The sequence below is a fragment of the Bactrocera oleae genome, chromosome 4 (assembly GCF_042242935.1).
Source record: "Bactrocera oleae isolate idBacOlea1 chromosome 4, idBacOlea1, whole genome shotgun sequence".
Classification (NCBI taxonomy): domain Eukaryota; kingdom Metazoa; phylum Arthropoda; class Insecta; order Diptera; family Tephritidae; genus Bactrocera; species Bactrocera oleae.
In genome coordinates, this window is record NC_091538.1 from 11532925 (window position 1) to 11556824 (window position 23900).

General features: G+C 33.4%; 2 protein-coding genes across 2 annotated transcripts; one reads left to right on the top strand and one right to left on the bottom strand.

The window, feature by feature from the left end:
- Positions 1-245: 245 nt before the first annotated feature.
- Positions 246-3793, bottom strand: LOC106622693 (uncharacterized). Its single transcript, XM_014241953.3, has 2 exons — positions 3570-3793; positions 246-1256 (listed from the first exon to the last, which is right to left on the bottom strand). Exons 1-2 carry the CDS (start codon positions 3690-3692, stop codon positions 339-341), a joined length of 1041 nt encoding a protein of 346 aa, XP_014097428.2. The 5' UTR covers positions 3693-3793; the 3' UTR covers positions 246-338.
- Positions 3794-11737: 7944 nt separating this feature from the next.
- On the top strand, positions 11738-19864 carry CtsL2 (Cathepsin L2). Its single transcript, XM_014242177.3, has 3 exons — positions 11738-12011; positions 17141-17496; positions 18974-19864. The coding sequence occupies exons 2-3, from the start codon at positions 17159-17161 to the stop codon at positions 19683-19685; spliced, it is 1050 nt and encodes a 349-aa protein (XP_014097652.2). The 5' UTR covers positions 11738-12011; positions 17141-17158; the 3' UTR covers positions 19686-19864.
- The last annotated feature ends 4036 nt before the right edge of the window (positions 19865-23900 follow it).

Below are 23900 nucleotides of genomic sequence, written 5' to 3' on the forward strand. Positions count from 1 at the left end.
TAATCGGGAAATCCTTGTGCATCCAACTTATAATTCAGACCCGGCACCAAGTGATTACTAACTGTTCTTGTCTATGTTATGGTGAATAATTTTGCTGAATTATTGAAAAATTTCGCTCAGAAGAAGCTTGGAAAATCGAGTGTCTCAGTTTTCTACCAATAGGAGTGAGGGTTTCTATGTGAGTAACATTATGAATTTGCCATTAAAATTATAGCAAATTATCGGACAAATCAAAAAACAAATAGTTCAAAAGCTTTTATAATTATAGTTATTTTATTTAGTATTATAAATAATATTGCTTAAATATTAATCTAAAAAGTTGCCTTAGCTCGTCTCTCTTATGGTCCGAATGCAGTTGGGAAGAGAGCTACCTTAGTTAATGGCCTAGTCGACTGACGTATTATACGAATATAGCCGTTTTCACCCCAAGTAGTGCCAAATGAGTTCAGTACCAACCAGTAATTTAGATTTGTAGTTGTATCCGTACCGTAGCCCACAACTGTCATATAGTGGGAACCACCTTTGGTGCGTGGCTGTTGGAATATGCCCGATCTATACTGCATAAAATCAAAAGAAGTCGGATCATATTCGATGACTACGGGAAATTGAGCTGACACATATTGCATAATAGTATCATCATCGGGATTATCAATTCGCGAATACGAAGCCAAATTGATGGGTGTACCTGTCGCTGTTGTGGGTGGTACACACATGCCTTGAGTTGTTAGCCGGTTATTATCTGGATAATCTGTTACCGTATACAATGGTTGTTGAAAACCGACAAGATATTCGAAAGCTGTTTGCGCAACTTGTCTCGTACAACCGATGCCAGAACCGGCGCAATCGATTAAATTTTGCGCAGAAAACCGTTCTGTAGACACAGCTAAACTTGCAGCATACACTTCAATGGCTTTGGCTGTAGCATAGGCCCAACCGCTATTACAAACAGTTCCTTGATCTTCAACGGTTATGTTTAATTGTAGATCTGTTATAAAGTCGAATGACGGTGAGGCAGCTTGTACTGTAGGCGGTTGTGTTGCTGAAGGGGCCGTTGTTGGTAGTGTAGTTTTGGGGAATAATGCACTGAAATGTATCAAACGCATGTCGGTAAATTGATTTACACCTAATCTGTATGTGACAGTATTTGGATTCCTATCCGCTTGCAAATTGTGCGCCGTTATCAACTTGTTGTTGTAGTTGTAATAGAATACCGCGTATGATTCTGGATAGGTGGTGTACGTTTTTCCATAAGTGTTCTGGAATCAAACCAAAATAAAAAAATTATGTTAAACATATACATGTAGAAGTATGTATGTATGGGTAATTGCTTTAGAGTAATTAAAAATTAAAAATTTTTAAATTGTTATTTCAAATTCACGGCTTTACTTGGCTTGACTTCATATCTAATTTCTGCTTTTTTACTAATTATATTTTATTTTTATTTCTGTTATGAAAAAAGTCTCATGTAAATTAGTTATTCATTTGGAGTGGCTTAAAGCATCTAGATAGATAGATTTTTTCGGCGACTACATCATAAAGGGGATTAGCAGCACTGCCCTCAATACAAATACATATTTCAAAAATAGGATCAAAATATATTATTACCGTTGACGAAAGTGAAAATATCTATATTTTTTTTTCTGCGATAAATAACAACACATTTCGACAGCATATATGTACATATGTATGTCGAGTTTGGAAGCTAACTTCGAAAAGCGTTCAAGATCCCTTCTTCACTTATGATTCAATACCACGATCAACAAATTCTTTAGTCCAATAGCTAGAAAAAAGTTCAATTTTTCAAAAAGTTTCAAAATGCCCTGCCACGAAAAATTTTAAGCTTAATTATAAAAGAAGTAGGCAAGCAATCAAAGTTCCCCATATAAAAACCAAATAAAAAAATCTGTTTTCAGATACAATTGTTTGTATATGATTCTTGTAAAGCATAAAATTTCTTTAAAAATTCACCACAGCGGGATGTTTTCAATTCAAAATATCGTTTATCTTTGAAAATTGAAAAAATGAAAATACTGAGTTTTAGTTTTCTTTGAATAAAAATATTTATAAAACTGCGTGTTCCATCTTCTGGTAAAGTAAGGTGTTGAGAATGTCTTTACACTGGACTATAAATTATATATAATAGAATATATAACTGATCATGGTGTTGAGCTGAGTTAATTTAACCATGCCCGTTTGTCTGATTACTCGTCGGTCTTTATATACGCGAACTAAGCACTTAATTTTGAGATATCGATCTTTTCTCTCCAAAAAGCTGCTTATTTGTTAAAACCGTCGGTATCGCAACACTATAGGATATAACTGCCATACAAACCGATCGATCAAAACCAAGTTCTTGCCAGACCATACGAGAGGGAGGGTGTGGGTCGGTGGTAATTCCCCCCTGTCTTATCCTAGCTTTCTGAAAATATTCGAGACTCAGAAAGGTCAGTGAAATAAGACCTGTATAAGCAGCTGGAAATTTCCCGAACACTTTTATGAAAAACTGAATTTCTGTCGCGGTGCCATCGTATCCCTAGAATCTTCAGCAACACTCGAGTGAAATATCAATGAAAATTCGGATCTGTTAAAAAATTACAGTCCTTGCCACTAAATCCCGTAGTTTGCGTTGATTATCCGATATGTTGTTCAATTCACTGTTCACAATAATTTTAAAACCTGTCCTACTCCATACAACTTATTGAATGCCATCAATGCTCGCGAAAATTAGGAAGACTTTTCCCAAATATTTGCATTGCTTTGCGAATATATTACACTTTACCCATTTCTGTTTCAAGTGGTGAACGTTCGTTTAGTGCTTTTGCAAGATCAAAAATTTCCATCGAACATGCTCGTCATAGCGCACGATTTCAGCACTAGCTACAATGTCAAGTCTTGCTATCCTTATATTCATATATTCCGGTATATTCTGAAAAAATATTTTTGACTGAACTGAAGTCAAACTGTTACAAAACAAATTTGTTCCACCCAACATCAACAAGAAAGCAAATTTAATACGGATGAGAGCATAAAACGATACGTGGTATTTGAACTATTCTTCAAAAACATTGAAGTAGTAAGTGAGAAAATAATTAAAAATATTTGTAAATTATTAACATCTTTGTAGGGGACCCTCCCCTCCTCTTTTTACCCTGGGCCAGGTTGTTCTCACGGCGGTCCTGGTTCTTGTATAGGAAACTTTTTTATTTGACATGATATATTCACAAAATTTTCGTCATGAAATATTGTCTAAGTCGAAGGCACAATCTCCCAACAAAGTATTGAGTTCGAATCACTAAAGCATGTAGCTCCCAAACAAACTAATCGGCCCAAATTAAATCTTGCTGTGGAAAACTTTTTTATTTGACAAATTGTCTTCACAGTGTAGCCGAAGTTAACGTGTTTTCTTGTTTTTATTTAACTTTCGTATATACAGTACTTCAACACAATATACTCAATTTCTCATATCCATATTAATGTGTCATATATTTACATTTATGTACATAAATACTTTTACTTGCTTATATTTTGAGGCTTTTTAAAATTACTTTGAATTATTATTCTTCACTCACAACATAACTTTGCCATTCAGCCGAATTAATCGTTAGTGCTGGCACAAGAATCGCAGCACCAAATTCAAAACTGAAAATAGTTGTAAGCAGCAACACTGCACATAATTCCTTGGCACCGTACATCCTTAAAGGATAACACACTTGAAACTAAATTTCCACAACTCAAATTATTAAGCACCAAACTCAGACAACCAAAGGAGGTGTATGCGCACGACTAATGGAGAAAGTCTCTTAACTACCATTTTTATACCGAAGAAGTGAGTTCTAGGTGAAATTTCTAACACACCTGTATGTTTGATTAACATACGTGTGAAGTGTATGTTTGTATGTATGTTTATAACTATCACAAAGTGAAAATAAATAGATAACAGCGCTAATCTAAGCGCATAAATGCATTAACACACACATACATATGTAGCATCGTTGTCTTCTTCAAAGGTAAACATTTAAAATTTGTTGCTGTGATTCTGATCTATTTTGCCATTGAAATTACAATATTTCTGCAGTGAATTTATATTGGAGTTCGCCTTAGTTTGTGGTGTTAATTATGACATGGACACAACTTTTTTAAGTCAATATCTTTCCTTATATGTCTGTATATATTTGTAAATGTGAATGCACATGCAACCACTGGAGTTTGTTGGAAAGGGGGTACTTGATGTATGTGCTACGCATTTGTTTGGATGTTTAAGATATAAGCAATTTTAATTTAATTTTCATTGGTTCGTTTTGAAGTATATGTTCGGAGATTGTAGCGTTGCCTTTAACAATAATACATGCCAAATTTCGAAAAGATAATTTGTCAAATAAAAAAGTTTTCCATACGAGAACGGAATTTTTAACAACCAGTTTATATGACAGCTATATGCTATAGTGATCCGATATAGGCGGTTCCGACAAATGAGCAGCTTATTTGAGAGGATAGTACGTGTCCAAAATTTCAGAACGATATCTGAAAAACTGAGGGACTAGTTCGTTTATATACTCGTGTTCAAGCGTTTTTGATTCGCCATTGCTTTGCTCGCTAACTTTGAGCGCTACTCTTTTGTCAAATATCTTAAAAATGGAAACAGAAACAAGGTTAGCGAGTTCAGTTAGATACAGGAGAATTTTTTAAATGCTATCAATTTTTTTTACACATCTGTGAACAGTTTTGCAGTGCTGCCAGTCTGTTTGAGCAATTGGTATGATCGATTCGCTACTCTCTAACACTTCGCTACTCTTGGCGAATATAAGATAGTGTTAAATGTAGGCGCAAAAAACTAGTCACTTACAATATGTGTATATTTTTTCATCTTAGAACTATACTATACTTTTGTTTCAGTGGTCCATCATTGTTGGATTATATGCATAAACTATGGACTTGACGTGTGCTATCGCTTTGAAATTTCACACATGAAATTTTCACCCTAATAAGCTGCTCATTTGTCGGAACCGCCGATATCGGACCACTATAGGATATCGATCATACTAAAGTCACTGTATGGATAACTTTTTTATTTGACATCTTGATAAAAGATACTTTTTCCTTTTTAAGTAACCTTAATTCGACTTGCAGGTTGCCTGTATGAAATAGAAAAAGAACTAGCAAAATGTATGCAAATCATTGGACGATTATGTTTTCAGATTTAGTTGTACATATACAAGTAGTTGCCGTAAGAAATGCACCTGTGAATCTCAACTTGACAATTTGACATATTTGACAGCTGGCTTGGCAGCTAGCTCTTTAAGAAGTTCTACAACTGCAAGAAATACTCAATATTTTATACAATACAATCTTTTTATTATTTAAGAAATTTCGAATATCCGTTATTTTGTTAGATATCCTGGTTTGAAATTGATTTTACAACTGTACACTCGTACACAAAGAGATTTTCGAAACCCCTACTTACGACGTTTAACGCACGCCACTGTTATAAGCCTATATAGACTTTTGTGGCTTAGAATAAAACTAACGGTAAATGTTAGAAAGTGCAATAGTCGCACCACACTAGACATTGTGTGTAAATAATATATACATACAAGTACATGCATATACTCGTACTTAGTATGTATACATATCGCCAATAAAAGTGTAAAGGCTATTCGAATATTTCCAGAGGTGTCAATTAATGTTGATCTATGCAAAGAAGGTATCTGCAAACTAACATACAAATATTAATGCGACACACCCACAGACGCACATATTTTGTATTTGTTTGTTTTTTTTTATCTTGTCAAACATTTATTCTTGAATGATTATTGTACATGTTTATACATATAGTTGTATGTGTAACCGTTTATTTCGTGATTTTTTAATAAAGTCAATAATACTACACAGCAAATTATATGGCATATAACACATTCTAATTAAATTCATTTAACACTTTATTTCTTCAAGTTCTACTAACCCAATTGTTGCGACTGAAATATTATGTATTTTTAGAGGAAAAAGTTTGTAAGAAACAGAAATTAGGAATTATTTGCTTTCGTTAGTTGGCGCTTTAGTCTGATTATTATTAAAAATAGTATGCAATGAAATCATGGATTTTTTAAGACTGTCTGTCTGTGTAGAAGTCTAGCAGTAGACTGTGTAGAAGTCTAGCAGTAATGATTTAAGTCCAGATACTTTATTAGTTTGGCTCCAGATCACATATGTCTCCGGATTACCAAAAACGTGTTCCAAAGGCGTCATTTAGTTCCAAAAAGTATTCACTAGGTTATTTGTAATACCAGTAACTAATCGATATAGACAAATGATTATATACTATCTGATAAAATTGACTCGAACTTGGTTTCGCGCAGTTTAATTTTTTTTTATGAAACCGAAACCAAAAAAACAACACGTCAAAATCAAGGTCATGCTCATCGTTTTCTTTGTTACCGTGGTGTGGTTCACCATGAATTCGTTTCAAAGGTCTTAGCGGTAAGTAAGAAATATCGTTGTGACGAGGAACGCGCCACGAGTCCATTGAAGCCAATAAAAAGTCATTCGTTATAGGAACTAAAGTCCATCTCAGCTGTGGTTTAACAAGTTCATGGGAAATTTGATTATTCGTTGGCATGCTTGTATTGGCTCAAAAAGAACATAATTTGAAGGCGATAATAAAGATGTCGATTAAAATAGGGACTTGTTTTTTTTAGTCCGGGTCAAATTTGATCAGATAATAAGAAAGGGAAGAACGTTTCGGTTAGATTTGTCAATTTGGAGTTCAGAAAATAGAAATTAAGTAGAGGAGAACTTTTAGGTAATTAACCAGTCACTTAATCAATAGTTCGATTGCAGCGGAGTAATAAAACCGTATATCTGTTTCAAACCTCTCCTGGAATAGTTGTTACTTTTGTTCGGTAAATTTGTATTAAAATACATAAAAATGTAGTTTTTTGGCAATCCGATAGAAAATTGATCAGCATGACAAAAGAAATTGAAATAAACATATATTTTTTTTACTATGAGGAGCTTTGTATGAAGTAATCAGTCCAGTACCTTCACTATATACCGAATAAAACGATCTCGGTCCTTTCGGTTGACTTTACGCTGCTTATATCGATTAATCGATCAATGTAATTGAGTGAGTGTTTTCTTCGGTCCAAACCTTCCTTTATCATATGTATAAACATTATTTAAATTTCTTCCGTACCTCTCTTTCGTTTAATAGTGTATATAATTATGTATATCGGTTGGTATGTGACATAACTTAATTAAATTAAGTTTATGATATTCTCGCATCTTTTCTAGTTTCCGAAGTTATTGATTTCTGATTGATTTTAAAGTAAATCTTGCGGATAGTAAGCAAGATATTTTGATATAGCTAAGTAGGTTGCTTGATGCTGTTCTGATGACACATGTAGAATATATGATATCACATATGTGAGTCTACAGAGTATGTTGGTCCAATGAAGCAATAGGCTAAATACTATTTTGAAGAGCAATAAATTTTCTACAAAACAATGAGTTTTGCAATTCAAAATTATATATTTTCTTGCATTGAGTTAGAAAATTCATAAGAAAAACAAATTGCATTAAAATAATCAAACTTCAACCGTTAATCTCTTTAAAACGGTTAGGTTTATAAAAAAATACGTAATATACCTTTTTTGTTGAGCATTCAATTTCCTACACAATCTATGAAACTATATATTTTTTCAGTTAGTTGGAAACGAGATATGAAGTTTTCTATCTGATAATAAGAAAAAATATCTAGTTCCGCCGGCATCATAAATCTAAAACTATCACTTTCTGTAATAAAGCAATAATACACAAATAACAGCCTTTTAATTGCTTTTCCATGCAATAACATTTATTAATATTCGTATTTTTTTTTTTTTTTGTTTTTTGTTGTCGAACAATTATCATATTTAACATTTGCTTCACTAAAAGAAATTTATGCAAATGTCAACTTAAACGAAGGCAAATTCCACGACACAAATTGAAAGAGACGAGCATTAAAAGAAACAAACAGTTGTCTTTGACTGACTTAATTCAATGAAATCTATTTGGTATGATTAATTCAATAGTAAGCTAGCTGCTAGCTGTTGACCATTAGCCGCCGATCATTCAATAAGTTGACCATTCAATAAATTACCATAAGAAATATACATATGTATGTTTATACATATGTGTAATTAAATGCAAATTTCTCGGTAGATATGTATGTAAGGTTTTATAACTGTTATATCATACAATAAACCTTGGTGGAAACATCTCATAACACTATTTCGAATAAAATTGAATGATAAAGCAGCGGGAAATAAAAACTTTTTATTAGAGCACCTTAAATACTTATAAGAATTTAATGTACTTTAATAATTCATAATTCGGTAATTCATTTAAAAAAATTTTATTCACCTGATACCATAGCCTATCTCCAGAAGGACTTTCGAAAATAGGTGTCTGGAGGTGAGGAAGATTTTTCCGCTTTAACTATTTGCCGGATGAGCTTCAAATTTTTAAAGAATATTCTCTCATATATATATGTAAATTACTTATATACAATTATATATATGTAAGTTACTTATAGAAACTTGATTTTTTAAAATTCTTAATTGAATGTCACCGCAGTTGAATTTGACAGCTTATTGTCATTTCAATATTTTTTCTCATTGTAGTAAAAAGAAAGTGAATTGTACACATATTATACTTTAACTTTTGAGATATATCGACGCTGGCGCCATCTGCGGGCTTATGAAATGAAATAGATATTAGTTTAAGTTAGTCTGGTAGGCTACTTAGCCATTCATAGACCAGTTATGGCCCTTTGCCTTACCATATGGAGTTCAGTTACGAGGTCCATGAGGAGTAGTTATCCTTTAGGATGCCTGCGCTTGACGCCAATTTCAATAGACTCTGTGGTCACACTATCGATATCTCTTCCAAAGCCTCATACCGTGGAGCCCATAAATGCTTAAAGCGTAGCCTTGTCAATGCGGGACAAGAGCACAAGAGATGCTCAATTGTTTCCCTGCGGCATCGATGTTTTCTGGCACAACGGCTGTTTTTGGACGACCTTTACGGAATTCGTCTTTGAGCGAGCGTCGGCCACGATTGAATTCGTTGAACCAGTTTTTCACAGTGCTATAGGATGGTGCTTCATAGCCCTACAAAGATTTTAGTTCATCGATGCACTCTTATACTTCCGATCTACCGTTTTATACATGGCTTTTGCAGTTTTGCACCCAGGTAGATCGTTCCATCGCCTTTTGATTTTCCTTACCATACTTTCACTCAGATCATCGTATAGACGCTACATGCGTTTTCCAATGTCATCACGTTTTCGGTTGTCAGCCGTGCACCACTCTTGGCAATCTCGTCCACTATCTCCATGTACTTTGTGACCAGGCACCCAGTAGAAGTAAAATCGCTTACCTCTGGTGGCACTCTCTACTGCTACCCTACCAAGGCACTTCTGGCCAATATGCGAAACGAGGTTTAAGCCTTGATTGCTGCGTGGCTGTCCACGTAGATGTTAACTCAGGAATTGTTTATCGGTGCATTAGAGGCTATCTCTGCGGCTTTCCCAATAGCAAAGACCTCTGCTTGATATATACGGCAGTAGTGCGGCAACTTAAAAGGCTGCCTTATGACTAACTTCGGACAGTAAAAAAATTGAAATGTAAATATGAATTAAATTTTCATCGGCGTTCACACTGAACATACCCTGCGATTTCAGCAAGCACATTTGTTTTTAATAAATATTAATAGTTTTGTTGCTCATCGGTGATTTTTGCAAATAATAACAACAATAACAAGGAAATTGTTTCGCATTCCATCGAAATATTGCAATGGGCACCAATATAAAACGAAATCCAAGCCAATAATGGGAAATCATTCATATGGTAAAATAATTATTTGAATGAAAAAATAGTGCTTATAACACAAACATGCTCTAATACAAATGAGTAAACAAGTGAACAACTCACTTAAATATTTACTTTCGCTTTAATTTTTTTCCAAGCATTGTATCTTTAAATTGGATCATTAATGATGCTGGGAGGTTAAATAACATTGCTGTGTATATAGGGTGTCGCATTAGTGTTATTGAGAGCAGCTACAGATAACTAATGAACGACTCATATAGAAAATGAAAATTATGACTCCGCGACGTTCTATGTTTGTTATATTAAATTAAAAATATTTTCATATTTGGTTAATGTTATGAAACAAATTATTAAAATAGAACAACCAACAAAGCAATTTATACATCATTAATGCTACTAAATATCACTATTATTATGTTGGTAATATAAACATCGATTGGTGTCCAAAAGAGAAGTGGCGAAACGAAGATGCCTAGAAGTAGGGTACTTTTATTAATTTTGTTATGTTCGATATTTTATCAATAATCGACATTATCATGATCGTTTTTATATTTTTAGTTCCGTTCGAAAACTTTTTGTTTTGAAACGTAATTTTCTCTTAGCGAAAACATTAAGTCGATATAATATTGACGGCAAAATCGCCTTTTTTATGGCTATTGGACTAAACCAATTTTTTTCGATAGATTTATTTCTAGAGTTTTTAGTTCTCTCTCTTTAGAAGCTAGTTTTCACAATTGAGATATTCGCCTTCAAATTTCAAAATTGAGCTTACAAAAAACATCATAATTACAGTACTTTTGAAACAGAAACATTTATTTTTTTTGTAGGCCTGGCCTTAACCCTTGACTCGACTCGATCTCCATAGACTGCATTTTTTGCTCCGAAGGAAAATATGACATTATTCAATCTACAATCTCAAAACGCACCCTGTATACGTACAATTGAGCTTCCGGAATATGTTTGCCACAATGTTTGTAATATCCAAATGGAAAAGTCAGAGACCCTATAAAGTATATGTTATATAATATCTATATATATTATCAGCGTGACAAGTTGAGTCGATTTAGCCAAGTCTGTCTGTCCATCCGTCTGTATATACGCGAACTAGTCCCTCAGTTTTTGAGATATCAATCTGAAATATTGCACCCGTCTTTTTCTCACCAAGAAGCTGCTCATTTGTCGGAACGGCGTATATCGGATCACTATAGCATATAGCTACCATACAAGCTGAACGTTCGGAATCAAGTGTTTTGTATGGCAAACTTTTTCATTTGAGGAGATATTTTCACGAAATTTTGCATGGGTTATTGTTTAAGGCAACGGTACAATCTACGAAGAAATTGTTCAGATCGAGTATCTATAGCATATAGCTGCAATACAAACTGGCTGATCAAAGTTCTTGTAAGAAGCCTTTCATATTTGTGTAGAGTATTATAGCTTCGGTGCAACCAAAGTTAACATTTTTGCTTGGTTTTTTTTTTAACTTACTGCATTACTGACTGAACATACATACATAGGTATATGTATGTATCTTGCACTATTCTATATTTGGAGTAATTTGTTAATTGTTGTAATTTTGTTATAAAATTGCAATGAATAAAAAACACATATGTATGAGTCATGAGATGCGACAGATCCGTTGGGAAACCCTTTACCCGCACACATACGTAAGCACATAATAGAAATGTTGTTAAGCATACTCAGAACACACATACCAACATGTGTCTGTATTCATACAAACACACATATATGATTGTACAGATTTTCGTGCGGGGCAATCCAACACGCGCCGGCATACCAACCAAATCGAAGATTGAATCAAACGGTGGTGTTGTTATAAAAACATTTTCAAACTTTAAAATCGGTTTATTTCGACTTCAGCGCTGGGTGCTGACGGACGGTGCAACGGTTTGGCGCGCAACTGTGTGAAATTATTTAAAACTTTTAATAAAAGCAAATGCATTCACTCTGGTAAATAACAGTGAGCTTAAGTAATCGCTGTTGAGGGATTTTTTTTAACATAAACCGGAAATCTCTTACTATTTGCATTTTTTAACTGTATTACCGGAAGTGTGCCGAAAACAAAGCGGTCGCAGCGAACAGCAAGCAAAAATCAAATCAATAATTACAACGGTGTTGGTGCAGGTGCGAAATAGCATATATGAAATATTACTTATATATAACAAAGTGTTGATGGTCATTTGTGAAAAATTTGGGATTTTTTGGAAACTTTTTTATGAATAAAGTGGGGAGTATAAAAACAATTGACGGTGATGAGTGAAAAAAAATTAAAAATTTACTAAGGATGCTTATAGCATTAAGATCAATAAGGCGCGACTGATTGAAATTTTTTGGTTATGGATTCCAAAACCCTTTTCTATTCACTTATGCAAAATATGCAAAAAAAAAAATTATTTTAAATGTTTCTAAGTTAACTATTAACATTTCATTACAAAACAAAAACATTAAATAAAAATTAAAAAAAAACTTGCAAAAATGTTTCCACAATCTTTCCTCTCATTGCAATGGTGTATAACATTTTTCTGTCAAGCTGTCAAAGGAGTCAAAATTAGAAAATAAAAATTTTATATTACAAAAATACTCGCAGAATTTTCAAACCTTATAGCAGATAAGGTGGGCCGAAAAATGATTTGCGCCATTGAAATTCAATTTCGAAATCAAATATTTAGAATTTTAAAGTTAACTACGAATCACGAAAAATTTCCTTTTTTACTTGGTCTCTAGAAAAAAATGAAAAAATAAAGTATTTATATTTCAAAATGTCATACATACTCGTATATGTTATGGTTGATCGAAAATTTATTTGAGCCATTGAAGTTCAATTTCAAAGTTCGAAGGCAAATATTTAGATTTTCTACTTTAACTTCGAAAAACGAAGAAATTCCTTTTTTACTTAAGGCTCAATCTCTCGAAAAAATTTAGTTTTGCGTATAGTATAATTGATGCTCCTTTATTAGGTATATGTGCGTGCCTCTACAAGTATTCCCAACGAGTGACAAATCGTGCCAGTTTTAGAACGAATGAAGTTTCTACCAGCTTCAGTTTATCGATGAATCGGGTAGCGTCGCTACATAAAAATTTAATTACATGTTGATACATCTCTCAAAGTCAAGAGTATTTATAAAAAAAATAATTTAAAAAAAAATTATATAAAGCATGGTTTTGAAATCCGCGCCCGCTTAAAAAACACGGGCTATTAACCTATTTCACGCTTTTTAAAGAAGTGTAAATACTAAGTATAGGTCTAGCGTGAAATAGTTTTTTAAGAGAATCTCTAAACTGTGAGAGTTTCGTGGAATTATAGTAAAATGTTATTATTGATGGATGGAGATGGGATGGGCATCTTTGGTATTTTTTAACCCAGATTTTTTTCGAAATATCACTTTACTCAATTTGTTATTATAACGGAATATCATTGGGTTATGTACAATACAAACGCCATTCTGTAAAAATATCTCTTGCCTGCAGTAACCTAAATATTATATATGAAGATGCTTTGTTTGTAACTAAGTTTATTTGAAGGTTGTAATTCAAGCATTGCAATTCTGACATAGCTATGATACTTTAATAATATGTATAGCTTTAAGCCCTTAAGGAGTAATAACCAAAGTTGCCTTAATAATTAGACCTCACTAGGATCTTCAAAAAATTTGATTATTGTTTTTCGGCTTAAAATAGACAACCTTTTAAAAACATTATTCTCTTAATAGAATAGTGACAAAAATTGTTTCTCTCTTATAGTGTTAGCCTCCGTTATAATGCCAAAGCCTTCGAATCAGTCAGCTTCAGCACCTAAAATTTCAAACACTTCTTTCTCTAGACTGGTATATAGTCGGAGGATATCACACGTGTTCACCTGAAATTTTAGCTGTAGCTACACAATGACATTATCTAGTAAACTACGTACGATATTTTTTAACATACTAAGTTTTATAAACAATTTATTGCTTAACTTTTTTTGGTGAAAATTTATACCGTTTTCTTGCAAGTTCGTCATTTTTGAAAAAAATATATAATGATTCAGCTTTTTTATTTTGGTTTAGGTAGCACGTATTTGTAGAATCCCAATCGCCCCTAGGAGGAAAAAGACGAATCGAAAGATATATATATATATATATATATACATTTTTTTATTTACTCAAAAGAGCAATGTGATTTTTTCTTACTCCTAGTGTTTTTAAGACAGCAGTATAAAAATTGTAAAATCAAATTGTAAGACTTCAAAGCCAGACAACATAATTTAAGAGTTCCCAATTATAATACATGCTTTGAAATTTCGTAAAGTCGGGTTTCGCTGTTCTCTTAAGTTTCTATCGGCTCGAAAATATCAAAATACCCGCCGTTAAGGCTATGCACAAGTTCAGCCGGCAATTTTGACCGCTAACAAATTACTTTACAAGCCGAAGTTACATAAACCTCCAACTAGTTGCTTCATTTCACCCGTCATTCGTCAACGATATGCTCATCCATGTCTAAGCTGAGTTGAGTTATGAAGTTGACAGACAACTGTATGAAATATACTTGTATGTATGTACAGTTGATTTATGTTTTGTTTATTGTTTGTATTGCTTTTATGGTATTGATGCCTTAGATGAGTTTTATGATTGTTGCTTTTGTTTGTCTCAACTCAAAATGATTATGCAGAAAAATTTCACCTTTCTACGATTTTATAATTAGTGATCGGATAAAAAATTTACCGTAAGAGCAGTAATTTGACTGTTGCAGCGCAGGAAATGATACAAGTGGCACAAATAATAACAGACCTACGTATGTTTGTATGTAGGCGGGAGTGCAGATGCTTCAAAATGCCGCCTATTTCTCTTTCATTATCACAACACGATTCTGTATTCGGTTGTATTAAAAAATTATAAAAAATTATTAATTTGAATATGTTTGCACGTATGCGCAAGTGTGTTCATGTATTTCTGACTTCCTTTCACTTTTCAAAGTGCTCTTTAATGTAAACAGCGTGACCCTAAATTGCCACTGCAGGCGTTTTGGTGCTTTAAAATGTATTGAAGTTGCGCGTTTACCATTTCCACGTTTTTGTTCTTCGAGTGGATTTTTTTAATTTGTACGACGGTCTTAAAAAAAAATTTTAAAAAACGTTAAAAAGTTGTCAATTACTTAAGGTTTGTGTAGATGGTCCATATAATGTTTTCAAACGCATATTGCTTCGACAGTGCCAGTTTTGTTACAAAGAAAATCTTGGTGCTGTCGGTTTATTCAAATTGCCTGTTGACGAACAATCACTACTAGAAATTGTTAGAGTATTTCTAATCTTTTTCTAAATTTTATATATGTATTTTGCTTTGCTTTTTAATTGAGGGTTTTTAAGTATGACTTACAAAAGCTATCGATGTATATAAGAGGCTAATAGTTAGATATTCTGAACTTTATCTTAAGATGTAGATCAAGCGGTTCGCTCAGCATCTCTGACTAGTGTCGACTCCCTGCAAGTATATATTATTGATGACCCAATGATTTTGTGATTTCTACCAATTGAAGAAGCAATTCGTTCCTCGCTCATTTACCGCCAAGTGCCGAATATCAACATAAAATATTTATAAAATTTTTTTAAGGTCAATTTCAACATAATATATTATCAGTGTATTCAAATATAAATATTTATAAAACGAATTTAATAATTTTTGCATCCTATTAATCAAGCTTTGTTGTTTCTTAAAATCATTAGCCTGCATCTCTAGATTAGCTTAGCTGATGTTTGCATCTACTTTTTACTCCCTGAAGATAACAATAGCTTCCCGCACGAATTATACTATCCTCAAATATAGAATATGAAAATATTTCAACATATTTCGCTCGTTCGCTAGAAAATAATAAATATCAAACAAAACAATTTGAAAACATTTTTCAAATAATTTTCAAATTTTTCAGCACAAAGCAATTAATTTTTTTTCGCGAAAATATCATTTTGGATTTCTATCAAAATTTTTAACTATCATTGTCAAAATAACGTATGATTATAAACAATGTATGGAGCAGCCTACACTAAGAGCCAAGCAAAATGTGGAATTAATAAAAATAATTACTTAATTTGAATACTGACTAATACTCTGAACAAGTGTAAAAGAGATGTCGTGTTTATAGGCAAGGGCAATATACAAGTACACTGGTGGTCAGATAATTAGAAAGAGTCTTTGTTTATTTTAAGAATTTTAATTTTTGAGAAATATTTTTTTAGCGCTGTTACTTATTTCCTTTACATAATACTTTGTGTTGAAATAGCAACTTCAGTAAAAGGTCCATTGAATAGCTCATAACGCCGCAACAATAGGCGTTCTAACTGGAAACTGTACTGTTGGCAATCACGTGATGACGCTAAAGATTTTAGATAATCGATGTACTCAATGTTGCAATGAAGATGAAGTGGAAACATCTAGACACTATCTCCTCCACTGTCCAGCTTTCGCCAGACTAAGATCGAAGCATCTCCGTTGCTATACATTTTACGAACCCGGTGAATTAGCTGTCTGCATAAATTTGTGACAGGCTTTAGGAGTTTTGGCGATATGTGACGGTCTTTTTTATTTATTTTTATTTAAACCTATGAGTACTGGCCATCACAATTGACAGGCGTCTCTCGCTGTTCAAGTGGATTTTTTCATGGCCTCACGAGAAATCAGCCTATTTACCTAACCTAATATTGTCAGCAAAAATAAAGTTCAAAATTTGAAAAGAATTTTAAGGTAATTACAACTTGGGCTGCATACTCGAACTTTTTCTAGAAATTTGAAATAAAATTTCGAAAAATTTTAAAGTCATTATGCCATATTAGTCTAAATCGTATGCAAAACTTTTTTTATTTAGTATACTACTAGGCATAAAAATAAATATTTAGCCATAAAAAAATTATTAATTTCAGCAAAAAATTTTTAATTATTGGACCTCCACTGTATATACATACATACCATTCTAATTTACAGATATAGGTAACAATGTGAATATTAATTCATTTCTCGTTGCTTTACCTTTGTTTGTGTTTCTTATTACCGCAAACTTTACGACTGACTTCTAGGTTACCAGCTTAGTTAAATAGTATGTACAAATACAACAAGTAGCAAACTTGCAAGTTTAGCACTTCCACGCTTCAAGTATATTTCTTTATTTATGCAGACTATTTGCCAACGTTAATATATTTAGCTTACGACTAATTTTATGACACAGTATTTTTATGAGCCTACATTATTGTTCTTTTTTAATTGAAACTTCCACGCCTCAACTTTTTACAGAAATAGCTGATACAAAAAATGTTCACCACACGTTTATTACCTCATCTATTACCGGCAATATTGTATTGCTTCGTCATTCGGCTAGCGCCCACATTGGCACAGCAAACATTCAACAAATTGTGTGATGTACAAAATTATGACGATTATTTGACACAAACGGGAAAAATTTATAATGACGATAGAGAGCGCCAATATCGGGAATCGATATTTATTGCTAAAAAATCGCTCGTTGATTTGACGAATAAATATGCTGCCTCCGGATTGAGTTCATTCCATTTAGCCATTAATCCTTTGGCGGATTTGACGCGTCGGGAAGTTGGCAGATTGACGGCATCAAGAATCACATTTATTGGAGAGTAAGTAAAATATAAAACTTGTTAAGAAAAAGTGTCAATCAAACAATTTCTTCGACTTAAGCGCGGAGATATATAAAAAAAAATGTCAAAGACAAAAGATACCTTTAATTAAAATTGAACAAAATTACCTTCCGAAGTCACTAAAAATTACAGTGCCCAGTCGTTAGTTTGATTCTATTGGTATGGGGCTCGCCCTTAGCTAAAAACAAGTGCTTTACATTGCCTGAAAGGCTCTTAATCACAAATACTAACCAATTGACTCTTTAATGCCTTAAACGCCGCACTAAACTGCCTAAGCAATCTAGGTATTTTGAATCTATCTTGTTTATCCTATCTTGTTTATCTTGAAGCTGTGAGGTTCATGAGGTTTTAGACTTGATCTCAAAGAGGCGCCACAATCAAGATAAAATTGCTGAGTTTCTACTTTATCTTCTTCCAAACTTATCGCGTGGTCGTTTATGTCGAAAATGTAACCAGTCACTTACAACTGGGGAAATACAAACTTTGCGAATAGTTCATTAGACCTCTTACGACTTACTTTGAACTAAAAGGACCTTGCCACTCCACAACTACTATTATTAGAACAATGCTCCCCACGATCACATAAAGCCAAACCATCTGTTGAGACCATCCGCAAGACAGTAGTGAACCGACTATTTCCCATTCTGTTGATATTGAGGTAAACAGCTCGGTGCCCCTCACCTTCAGGGAGTACCAACTCTAGTTAGTTAGGCAATTTAGTATCTCCTAGTGAATAGCACTAGTTATGTTTTACTTGGGTTAATGACCGCCTAGTTGATTACAACGCCTTTATAATGAACGCTGCGTCGTCTGCAATAATTATCCGATATTTCTTAGGAATTTTCAGCTAGTTATTAACGTTCCCCAATAGCTACTATTCATTTTACTGCGTAATATAAATATTATTTTTTTAATAACTTCAACTTGCGAGTATATAATATTGAACTCTGTTCGAATTTAGCACTTCCTTACTTGTTAGTAGTAAATTTGAGCAGATCTCTCTAAATTTTTCCCATTCTATACATTCCTACAATGTGCTAATTATACTCTTCTTCTTCGTCTAAAAATAGACTTACTTTATATCTAGTACACACCTGTATTCTCTTTAAATATCTTAATTAAACAATTTGGCTATACATAACGTTAGTGTATACCATATTTGATGTTATTAAGCATTAAAATTTAATTATTTCCCATACTCATTGACTAATTTCGAGAACACTTTGATGAGTAATTGTGAATTACGGAATTCGGGCATGGATTATAAATAAAAATAGCTTAGTTTTGCGGTTGGGTTTTTCGTTTGCGTATTGCTACTCACTGGCTATAAAATCGAGGCTGAACTTCTAAATTTTCACTATTTAGACTAGTTAAAGGGAAATCCCCATAAATTAACATCAATTATTAGATTGCTGTAATTACGATCAGCTTAACATTTAACTACATTTAATTGCAGAGAAATCACCTCTAAGCACACCAATTTCGTCACTGCAAAGGCAAATCTACAAAACCTCCCAGACTCATTTGATTGGCGCGAAAGAGGTGGTGTCACACCGCCCGGCTTTCAGGGTTTCGACTGTGGCTCGTGTTGGTCCTTCGCCACGGCTGCCGCACTTGAGGGACATCTCTTTCGTCGCACCGGCATACTGGTGCCGCTCTCCCAACAGAATCTCGTCGATTGTGCCGATGAGTATGGTAATATGGGCTGTAATGGTGGTTTTCAGGAGTATGGCTTCGAATATATACGCGATCACGGCATCTCGATAGCGAATAATTATCCATACACAGAAATAGAGAATGCACAGTGTCATCGCAACGATACGGGAAAGGGTGTACAAATACGTGACTATGCGCGCATTAAACCCGGCGATGAGGAGAAAATGAAAGAAGTCATTGCAACGCTGGGACCGTTAGCGTGCTCTATCAACGGTTCGCCTATATCGTTTGAACAATACATGGGCGGCATATATGATGATAATGAATGCAATCAGGAAGAGGTTAATCATTCGGTTGTCGTGGTCGGTTATGGCACCGAAAATGGCCGCGACTATTGGATAATTAAGAATTCGTATTCGGAGAATTGGGGCGAAGGCGGTTTTATGCGTCTACTGCGAAATGCGAATAGTTTTTGTGGCATTGCGAGCGAATGCAGTTATCCCATATTGTAGGTGTAGTTGAAGTGAAAAATATTTGAGGCGGTATGTATTTATACTAAAGATAGTATTATATTGTTAAATGCATTGAAAGAATTTCTAGCAAAATTCTAATATAAGTTTAGTAAAAAATATTGTTATGTTTATACTGATATTTATTTTAATTCTAAATAAAATGAGATTATTTTAAAAAAGCTGCTTTATTTATTATGTGTGACATATTGTGATACGAAAGGTAAAGGCCAAAGGAAGGCAATACATTTAAAAAACATTTGCTCAGTTCATCTGGCATTTGTCTAATTTGCATACTATTGTTGCTGTCTTCATTTATTGTGGTTGCCATGTGAGTTATTTGCGAATTTTGTAGACTCGTACTGTAAATTAGCAATTTAATAAGCACATAGCAGCAAATATTTTAAAAAATAATGTATAATTGAGCGATAACACACTGATCTCAAAAGCAATACAAAGGCTTTTGGCCCACACATGGCATATGTTAATGATCTCTTGAATTTTTCAAACTTATCAACTTTATTATTATTAAATTAGGCTATATCAAATTAATTATATTCATATTTCATAAGTTCAAGGGTGATTATTATTTTTCACAATTTTTTTTTTTGCTATTCAAGTGAGCGAGTTATCTTATTAGTTACTTATCATCAAGATCATCACAAATTTGCAACTGTCAAGTTACTGCACAGTAAATAATTTACCGTTTTTTATGACTGCGCAGACATATTTTCTTATTTCATTATAACCATGGTTTGAGCTCTCAACGCTAATGACATGAGAGTTGGTCATCTCTTCATCTCTGGTTTATTGCTGCTTATTTAACGAGGGTGTGGCTCTGTTGGAAAAAAGGGTATAAGACATTCTTAGCTTAATATTGATCGATCAGTTTGCATGGCAGCAATATAGTATAGTGATCCGATCCGAATAATTTATTCGATGATTATAGCGATTCCTTTATAAATAATATTTGCAAATATTTCCTAAAGATATCTTGTTAAATAAAAAAGTTGTTCTTCACTTATTTAATTCTATAACATCTCTAGAATGTTGTCCGAAAAGCTCAAGTTGATCCTAGTAATAGTTTTGGAGATACAGGCTTGAAAAATTGCGCGCTCGAGTTCAGCTGTGTATAGGTATAGTCACTTAAAATTTTAAACTCGTTTTTCTCGAAATTGTGTTTTCAAAGTCGGTTGACAAGATTTCTTGCGAACTACTCAACCGATCTTAATGAAATCTTACACAGCTCCTTGAGATATAATTTACAAGGTCATGAACGAAAGATTTTTTTTCAAATACAACTGTTAAAAAAAAAACGTCGACAAATTTTTACCAAAGTTTTCATTTTATGTAAAAACGTCAGTCAAAATAAAATTTTTCCCTTTTTTGTTCGTTCCTTCGTCCAATACCAAGTTTGTGGTGTTAATTAAAACACACAGTTATTTCTTTTTACATCGGATGCTCCTGTAGGAAGTTCTGCTATCAACGCGAATGCATCTCTTTTCCGAGGGACTGCTGAAATGACGTCGCAATGTCTGAGTTTTTAATATTTTCGCTTGAAAATTTCTCAAAATCTTATTAAAGTATATATCTTTAGAATAATAAAAAGTTTGAATAAAATATTTTATTTTTTATATAAAAAAAAATTATTGAAAATATGCCATTTTTTGCTCGATGAAACGCATGCAACCCCATAATGAACCAAGCTGAACAATTTGTTCAAATATTTTGGCGCTGCCATGAACAATAATATGTTTCCAATATCGTGAAGATATCTTGTCAAATCAAAAAGTTTTTCATGAAGAACTTAATTTGGATCAGTCAGTCTATATGGCAGCTATAGGATCGCTATAGGGATCTAATAGCGGCGGTCCCGATAAATGTTCAGCCTCTTGGAGAGAAACGGACGTGTGCAAAATTTCAGATCGATAACTCAAAAACTAACTTCTAGTTCCCGTATATACAGACAGACAGGCAGACGCATATTTTTAAATATCATCAGAACGGATGGCCATGCCAGCTTGCGCTCTATCGCCGCTGAAATATTTTCGAAATCAATTAGAGTTTGATTAAATGCAAACGCCATAACAATATCTATACGCTAATGAGGAATAGATCGTGTTAAATGTTAAATGCTTTCATCAATGCAATATATTCTTTGAAAGTCATTATCATGTTTCCTACTTTTTTAAAGGAAATTGAATAAAAAAAAAAAATGGATGCTTTGAACGGTTATCTGAAACGCGTGCATGGACCCCAAATGCACATGTATATACACCCACAGATATGTATGCCTATATTTGCCGATATATGTGCCAATATACGACGGACACATAATCACCGCTTAGACCTACTAAACAGAGCTTGAGGTGTAGTATAAATCAACGCGCCGTTGATAGGCGTCAAGTATTTCATAACCTACCGTACAACACACGAGTCCAAGAACAAAATGTGCGCTTTCTTCAACTCGACACACTTCAAGCGCGCACTGCTGCTTCTTCTTTTAATGATAGTTGCGACTTACAGCAAATTCTGTGTAGAGGACGAATGCAGCACTCAAAGATGGCACCTATACAAGGTTCGCAGAGAACTCGAGAGATTTTGTTCTTTTATCTTTATATGTTTTACTTTCGCTACAGATTGAATACAACAAGCAATACAATACGAAGCTCGAAGACGCCCACCGTCGCATAATATTTTGCAAAAACTTACGCATGATAGATGCGCACAATGAGCGTTATAAGAGGGGTGAAGTGACTTTTGAGATGGGCATTAATCAGTTTGCCGACATGAGTCATGAAGAATTTCTCCGCTGGCTGCATACTGGCAGTAGAGATAACAACAGTATAATTTCAAGTTTATAGATCAGTATTGTAGTGTATGTGGGGCTAGCTAGAAACCTACTAAGTAAGCCTATAATTATTCTAGAGTGTTTATGCAATAAATAAACATGAATAAACGTTTATGATTGATATATGAACGAGATTTGTTATTATGTAATATAATATCAATGGGATATTTTGAACTTCCAGCGTTTTTTTGTAAAATAAAAATAGTTGATATTTTTACCGAAGCTGTGAAGGATATTATAGCTTCAGTGTGGCCGAAGTCAAAGTTTTTTCTTTTTTTTAATTTTTCATAAAATAGAGTCAACATAAAAATAAAAGCCGAACTTTTTTTGTAACTCTTTCAATTTTTTTTTTTTTTTGATAAATTTGAAATTTTATTTTTTTGTTAGTTTATACAATGAAATGGCCATTTAAAAATCCAAATAAATCGATGATATCGTGACGACCGTATTAAATAAAGTAGTAGTCAAGTTTGTACGGAATAGAATACCTATCACCTTAAATTGAATTTCAGCGTTTTCAGCCACCTTTGGTGGTAAATGGAAAAAATTATTAGCATTACGCGATAATTGATTTTTATTTATTTTTTTATATTATATATTATTTTATTAATTATTAGAGTAAAATTAATTTGCTCACTGGATTTGCTAAGATTCATTCCTAGGAAAGCAGAAGCTAGTGAACGATACAATATTACACCACCGAAGCATAACATAACCCTCAACACTAAACTGGTAATAATAAAACATGGAAGTTTTTCGCTGTAAGACAGCGTTTCGAGATGCTGATGTAAGAGTTATCTAACTAACTAGTTTGTAGCGCAAGATCGATGAGCTCAAAACTAATATATATCTACCCTAATTTTGGTGACATTGCTCACTTACCAAAAAGGCTGAACTTCAAGGTAAATATCTCTGTTAGACAAACATTGTAGTGATGGAGAAGCCTGAAACTAAAGTCCTTTGAGTTTTGAAGCTTCAATGCAGAAGCCAAATACACCTTTCATTCAGCTGCAGCAGCTTCGTCCAGTGCACACATTCCTTGCAATATTGAGAGGCAAGAAAATGCTACCTGGAGATAGCTCTGGTCTGAAATTTTTCGAAGTGATTACTTACAATTTTTTGTGATTATTACTAGAACCAACCTTCTATTAAGAAAACTTATAAGGCACATAAATTTATGTGTGAAATTAACATAACCAATTTTTTTGATTTATATTTCCATCTTTTACAAATTCATTTAAGAAATCCTTCAATTTTCTAAATCTCTACTCTCTGATAGTGTCAAAAAATTTACATTATTATGGTAGATTTTCTCAGGATATACAAGAAAAACGAAAACACTCTAATAAATAAAAAAAATTGAAATC